Consider the following 7,454-nt stretch of genomic DNA (forward strand, 5'->3'; position numbering starts at 1 on the left):
GTGTCCTTGAGTCCTTACTCCTGCTGCCAGACCAGGATTTCTCCATTTGGGTCTTCAGAATGCCCGTGAATTGATAGCCATTACAGCTTGGCTGTTATGGTAGGAAAGACGTAAATTGGTTCATGAGGGAACAACTCAAGATGCTTATCAAATTTCCACGGGGATTTGTGTTGTAAGCACAAATTACGTTAATGCATCTTCCTCCAATGCTAAAAGTAAAAGAGGGGGATGGATTCGGCCTCCTAGGAGTTTTGTAAAACTTAATGTTGATGCATCTTTTGATCAAGACCGTCTTAGGGGCATACATGGCGCTATCATTAGAGATGATAAAGGAAATTTTATTGTTGGCGAAAACAGAAGAATTGAGTGGTGTGCAGACGTTTTAACGGCTGAAGTTCTTGTGCTAAGATTCGGTCCCTTGTGCAAAAGACGGCCTGCAATCGTTTCGTTATTAATTATGATAATGTGGCGGTCATTAACACCATGAAGAATTGAGGACGTTCTGCGGTGGCGGTGGCGGCAATTTTTGAGGATTGTTATTTTCTTGCTTGTGATTTTTCTTTTACTAGTTTCGAACATTGTAGCAGGGAAGCGAACAAAATTGCTCATGAGCTCGTTAGGTTAGCTAGATTTTCTTCGGCTAACGATTTATGTTGAGGAGCCTGATCGAAACTATTATTTCAAATCAATAAAATTTAATTTTCAAAAAAGTTAGTCCGACCCAATTTTTTCTTAAAAGTTGGACTGACCCCATCACACGAATATTCGCACCCGGAGCCGGAGTGGGGAGTTTGGCGACCCGACGGTTCTGCGTAACCGACAGGCAGGCGGTGTGACACGGCACGGCACGGCACGAGGCAGGATTTAGCAAGCGAGCGGCCCGCGCGCAGCCCCGCCGAAAATAGCCGCCCCTCCTCAGATCCAGGGCGCGGTCCCTCCCTCCCCCCTCCGCCTGAAATCAAGCCCCCGTCGCCCTATCCGCGGCACGGCCACGCTCGCTTGCCTGCCTGCCTGCTTCCCCCCCAATCCCTCTCTTCCTCTCCTCGCAGAGGGAAGAAGAAGAAGAAGCCCGATTGGTCACCCCTCTCCCCGAATGGGAGGCTGGTCGACCCCGCGCCAATAAGCAGCACCTCGGCGGGTGGGTGGGTGGCCGGGGGGATTGGTTCGCTCGCCCCGCTCCTTCCTTCGATCCAGCCGATCGATCCCAGTCGAATCCAATCCAATCCAATCCAATAATTTATTCTGCTTCTCCTCGCCGGCCGCCGTCCGCCGTCTTCGCTTCGCCTGGACCTCCCACCCGGTTGGTTGGATTTTAGAAAGTTTCTCCCGTTCGTTCCATCCTTCTGGTGAGTACCTTACCGCTCGGTTGCTTCTCTCCCCCCCTTCCGTGTTCCTTCTCTGTTTCTCTGCCCCGTCTTACGATGGTTGTTTCTCCTGGCAGTTTCGATTTGGGATCTTTAGTTCATCGGCTGCCCGGCGGTTTCTTCAGCCCCATTTGATTTCACTTAGGTTTGATTTGATTTGATGACGCCTCTTCTGATTCCTTTGCTCTAGAGTAGTAATTTGCAAGAGAAGAAAAAAAAGATTATTTCGTGGTCGCGCTGAGGATAATGGCGTAGCGGTTGGATACAAGGAAGGCCGTAACTTGCAAGGCTGGCATGCCACCCATGCTTTGTCTCTAACTAATGACTGCGACTGATTGTGATTTGCCAGGCTAAACATCTCTGTTCAATTCATTCATGGGACGTATCATGCCCGCTAGTTTGATTTGATGAGTACCAGAGTGCCAGTTGCTTTCAGAATCTTCTTTTTTCTTGAAGCTTTTCTTCTTTTGACCGTTTTAGTGACCCGTCGTTCTTGTCCGGCTGCTCATACACTGCAGATAGATGGCAGGATGGGAAAGTGGCAACTGGCAAGCATCATGCTTGGATAATTCGGGATGGGTCGATATAGTAGGAGATAATTCGATGCGCATTGACCGGATGTGGCATCTACTAAAGCACTGCATTTTCTTGCGCAGGTCCATTCAGTACTCAGCATATCCGTTTGCCTCCGATCGAGCAAGAATATATACGCAGCCGCCGGCTCGTGCCAGACATGGAGCACGCGATGCCGACGATGGCCGCGGAGTCCGAGGGCGCGACCACCGACGACGACGTGCACCTCTCCCCGACCAGCGTCAGCAGCGGTGGTGGAGGAGGAGGAGGAGGAGGCCCCCCCAGCGTCCGCTTCAAGATACTCTGCAGCTTCGGCGGCCGCATCATGCCCCGCCCGTCCGACGGCGCGCTCAAGTACATTGGCGGCGACACCCGCGTCCTCGCCGTGCCCCGCTCCATCCGCTTCCGCGGTACGTACGTCGTGTCCGGTCCATGCCTGGTTGAGGCGTGCGTTTCTTGCTGCTTTTAATGTTGCGGCGCGCTCAAATCTCTTCTCCCCGCGTGCAGATTTGAAGAAGAAGGTGGAGGAGATGTTCAAGACGGATGTGGCGGCCATCAAGTACCAGCTGCTCTCCTCCGACGACCTCGACGTGCTCGTGTCCGTCACCTGCGACGAGGACCTGGCCCACATGCTCGACGAGTACGACCGGTTCGAGGCGAAGCGGTCGCCGTCCGCGTCGCCCCGTTTCCGCGTCTACGTCTTCGTGCCGCATCAGGTCTCCGCCTCGTCGGCCGCCGCCGCCGTCGCCGCCCCCGTCTCCTCTTCGCGCCACGTCAGCTACGCCCGCAACCAGCCGCACTACCATCCCCACCACCACCACCTCCAGCCGGAGCGGGAGCGCTACGTGGCCTCGGTGCCCGGCACGCCTGACGGAAGCCCGCCGTACCCGGACCAGCCCAACGGTGTCGCCTCGGCGGGGAACTCCCCGCGCGCCAACATCGTGGAGCAGGCCGTGTTCCGCGGGGGGATGCAGCGCGTCCGGAGCTCGCCCAACCTCGGCGGCCTGAACGCGGCACCGCTACCCTTCCATGACCACGCCGGGGACAGCCCCGGAGGCCTGGCTGGATACATGAGCGGCTCGCCAGTGCACCCGGGCGCCGGCCACATGTTCTCGCAGGGCAGCTACAACCCCTACCGCAGCCCGCAGCCGCAGTACTCTCCAGCGCCCGTGCCCGTGCCGCACCACGCCGGCGTGGCCGGGAGGTACGACTCGCGCGGCGGTTACGCGCGGGGCGGCAGCTACAAGGCGGCGCCGCTGGCGCCAGCGCTCCGGTCTGGTCGGCCGGTCAGCAGGAGCGGCGGGGCGCCGTACAGCGAGATGCAGACGCCCAAGAAGGCGGCGACGATCTGGGACTGAGGTGGTTCTGCAGCGGTTCGGTTCAGGGCCATGGAGTTGGAGGCAGCAACTTGCAACTTGCTTGAGATGTAAATACATGGATACTTCCATGCGGCCTTGTTAGCAGGCTGTTTTGTTGTTGAAATGTTATCCAGGCTGAGAATTAACAAATTTTCTTCACATGTCAGGGCACCAAACTGTCGATCGTTTTATGTTGAACGTTCGAACGTCTGCTTTGCTCGTCTTCCTCCCGCTTCACTGCTTCTTCTCTTAAGCAACAACTGTAGCAGAGTCACCATAGCAGTTCGATCGCCATAATAACCCTCGTTACAATGATTTTGATCGAAAATGCTTATGCTATCTTCGCTTAAGCAACAACTCTAGCAGAATCGTCATATCAACCCGATCAGCATAATGACATTTTAGTGATTTTTGTCGAAGAAGCTACTCTAGCAGAGTGGTAATCTAGCCCTCGATGGCCATAGTTTTCGGAGGGTGCTCCAAACCTACCCGCGAGCCTCCACATTTGGGGGTTGTTTGGAGCGCGCTTCATTCTTAAAACGGTTTGGCGTGAGTAACATTTTCCCCTCGCTCTACTCTTCCTGCCCTCGTTGTCGCCTTCCTTCCCTCGCATTGTTGCCGCTTTTTGATCATGTGTATGCCCTAGATATGGAATTTGATCAATATGAGGCCTCTGGCTCGTCGATGAAGAAAGCAGTTCGAGGAAGCAAACTTTAAGCCCGTTGATGATATTGCTCTTGTTATGACATGGGAAGAATCTCTCTTGACGCAATCGCCGGGAAAGGGCAATCGAGTGCAAAGTATTAGAAGCGCATCAAGTACTATTTCAAACATCATCTTGGGCGAAGAACATATCGTACCCTGAAATCTTTCACAAACCAATGGGGTAGAGTTCAAGATATGTGCAACCGTTGGTTGGGTTATTTGGAGCAAGTGAAGCATGCTCCTCCTAGTGGTGCCACATCTGACCAATATGTAAGCAATCTTGTTGTTTTTCATTGCCACATTTGCGTTACTTTGGGCATTACCGACAAATGACCAAGTCGAATGGAAATTTGTTTGGCCTCCAACATTGTTGGAATTTGTTGGAAGGACTGGAGAAGTTGAAGACAAGAAATGATGACGGAGGTTCAAAAACTGGGAGGAGCAATAGTTCCTCTCTGAAGATGGACGACTGTGAAGATGATGGTGCTCCTTGAGAGGAAAGGGAAAAGGTACCTAGAAGTCCCACACTAGAGTCTAGCACGGGTTTGCTCGGCAGGAGGAAGAGAGGAAAGGAGAAGGTTAAGAGAGAAGTAGAGGTGGATGCGATGAAGAAAAATATCAACGAGCTGGTGAGGACAAGAAACGAGTTCGTCGAGAAGATGAAGTCAGAAAAGTTAGAGATGGGGGAGAAGAAGAACCTAGAGAAAAGGATGAGATGGAATGCTATACAAGAGAGGAGACGACGACGATGGGAAGAGACTAAGGCGCAGAGGCTGAAAATTCAGATGAACATTGAGGTGCTTAGCCTTCAAATTCAGGAGGTTCAGGCGACTACTGAATGCATAGCCAAGCAGAATCGACTCGTCATGTTGGATCCGAGCCAAAGGTATCCAGTGGCGTGAGAAATTTGGAGAAGACGTAAATGGTGATCATACGTTTTAGAAAACTCAACAGTGCACACGCTGGAGTAGGAGGGGATGGTGCAATAGCCGGCAACTTGTGATTTGTACATATCACCGGTTAAATGCTTTTGTTCATGCAACATGTTAAAACTATGTGCACCGAGAAATAAAGCCTTGTCTCGAGCAACACCGGGCGCCTTGAAAACAACACACCACCTTGACTTCCCCAATCAACGCACCATCCACCCATGATTGCCTAAAATAGGTTGGCGAGTAGGTGGCGGGACTTGGTCGGTCTCGAGAAAGGCCTCGTCTTGGATGCACCAACGACAGTGTACGTAGGGCCCGTGAAGCTCAACCTAGGGCAACAACGAGCACCAAAGGATGGTAACACATAATCTCCACGCCATGTCTTCATACACGATGCTCCCAACAGAGGAACTACGTCGAGAGCACCGCCGTTGCAAATTCAAAACCGAACCTAGGCTTTCACCCGGAGACAATAACAGAACACCAGTGCGCGGGGGGAGATGTCGACAAACCTGAGCGACGCCTCCAAGGAGGGGAACGACACCCACGGGTGCAGTCACCACCGACACCACCCGAAGACGGACATGAAGTTTGTTCGTAACATCACACGCCTCCAACCCTTCCCACCGGATTGGGGCAACAATGCCCAAGTGAGATCACATCGCTACCACTGCAGCACCTCGTCATCGTAGTCGGAACACCGTAGTCCACCACCGATGTGCACAGAAAAGAGCATGCAACCCATCTTCCACCTCCAGAATGACCCAGAGCCCGCAGCCCCGAGCCATCAATCCCCAGGCGCACCATCACGGGCGCCGCCACCGCCGGCAGCTGACGCACCAACTCCAGGCGGACAACCACACCATGACCGCGGCCCCAAGACTTGAAACGAGCCCTGAATGGGGCAAGATCTGACCCGCGGCACCACCAACCGGCTCCTCCGCACCGTCACCGCCAGGGGGGCCTAACGTGTCGTCCGGACCACCGACGAACCTCCCACCACAATACCATCACCGCCATGGCCCAGGATAACCTCCTTCGCCCCTGGATATCGCGCTGCAGCTACCTCCCCGCCTCCACCAAGCAGTCCACCGGAGCGTCCCGACACCTCCGCCGCCCCACCCCGCCTAACTCCGTTGCAACTCCCGGCTATGCTCCGCCACACCGTTGCGCACTGCCGAACCCGGTCGTCATCGTCGCCGCTCCTCCGTGCGCGGGAGACCTGTCGGGACGCGACCACCACCCCGCCACCTTTGGAGGCCGGGCGCCGGCGGCCAAGGGAGACAATGGTGTGGCTTTTTTGTGTGCTTGGGTTTGTTGCCTATGCGGTTGCCTGCGTGAGTGACCCGGGATGAGTGGGAGAATATGATCTTCATAAATTATGGAGGCTGAGATATGGCGACTCCGAGTTTGCGGCGTTGCCTGTCCAACCCCCAAATGCATAGTAAGCACACTCCATATGCATTATGGTGATCACAGATACGACGACTCTACTATAGTTTCCCATCTCTACGACGTTTCTTTGTTAAAAGCATGTCTATACATTTCTCAGACTTCTATTCTAGGTGAAAACACATGATCTGACCTGAGTGATTCGATCCAAGACGGTGGTGCTCCTGCGCCACACCTTTTTGAGGCATCTTTGTTGGACAATCTCTCTTGTTACCATATTGTTGCCATCTGTTGATCGCTTCGATATGAGTTTTGCACTCATCCTTTTATTTGTTTCTTTTGTAACATTTTAGTTGTGTACTTCATCGATGTCTTGAGTAGTTCTTAATATCATATCATATTATGGGGTCAGATGTAGTTGGTATTTTTTAAAACACAATAGAATCACATATTCTCACATACACACATACACTCATTCATATGTATTTTTTTCGTTCCTAAATATAAGTCTTTGTAGAGATTCCACTATGGAGTACATAGGAGCAAAATGAGTGAATTTGCATTCTAAAATGCATTTATATACATCCGTATGTGCTCTATAGTGTAATCTCTATAAAGACTTATATTTAGAAACCGTGGGAGTATACAATATCCAAAACTGCTTGATAGAAGTCCCCATCTTGTTTACTTTGGATTTCAGTCGTATTGAATCCTAGGGTGGTGTGCGGTCAGCAATCCAGATAGGCTCTTGAGATGGGGATAGAACTCCGGACAAGGACACGACGTAGCTCAGCCGTACAGGTCCCGTCTCCGCAACCCTCTTGAGTGTTGCGCATCCCATTCCCATGTCTATCTGAGACCAGAAAGCTACAACCAGCGGACCGCACTAAAGCACACACTCTACATGACAACAAGCAACGCACCATCAACGGCAGTAGCGCTAACTAAATGGATTAGACAAGAGAGCTGTCGTTAGGATCAGCTCAGCTCTGCTAGTCGATTACATTAATCGATCGCTAGGATCAGCACTCCGGCTCAGCAGGTTTAATCCATCAACCTATGGACCCACCCGAGCAACGTCGTTTTGACATAAAATTCCGTTTAAGTAGATAAGCTACACAGGGCTTCTA

General features: G+C 52.4%; 1 protein-coding gene across 2 annotated transcripts; it reads left to right on the top strand.

The window, feature by feature from the left end:
* Nucleotides 1-899: 899 nt before the first annotated feature.
* Nucleotides 900-3,454, top strand: LOC123182102 (uncharacterized). Of its 2 annotated transcripts, XM_044594567.1 has the most exons (4): nucleotides 907-1,346; nucleotides 1,442-1,509; nucleotides 2,021-2,347; nucleotides 2,445-3,454. In XM_044594567.1, exons 3-4 carry the CDS (start codon nucleotides 2,098-2,100, stop codon nucleotides 3,293-3,295), a joined length of 1,101 nt encoding a protein of 366 aa, XP_044450502.1. In that variant the 5' UTR covers nucleotides 907-1,346; nucleotides 1,442-1,509; nucleotides 2,021-2,097; the 3' UTR covers nucleotides 3,296-3,454. The 2 variants fall into 2 exon arrangements, with proteins under 2 accessions (XP_044450499.1, XP_044450502.1); XM_044594564.1 differs by lacking the exon at nucleotides 1,442-1,509 and having other exon boundaries at nucleotides 900-1,346.
* Nucleotides 3,455-7,454: the final 4,000 nt, after the last annotated feature.

This window comes from Triticum aestivum, chromosome 1D (assembly GCF_018294505.1).
Source record: "Triticum aestivum cultivar Chinese Spring chromosome 1D, IWGSC CS RefSeq v2.1, whole genome shotgun sequence".
In the NCBI taxonomy this organism is placed as follows: domain Eukaryota; kingdom Viridiplantae; phylum Streptophyta; class Magnoliopsida; order Poales; family Poaceae; genus Triticum; species Triticum aestivum.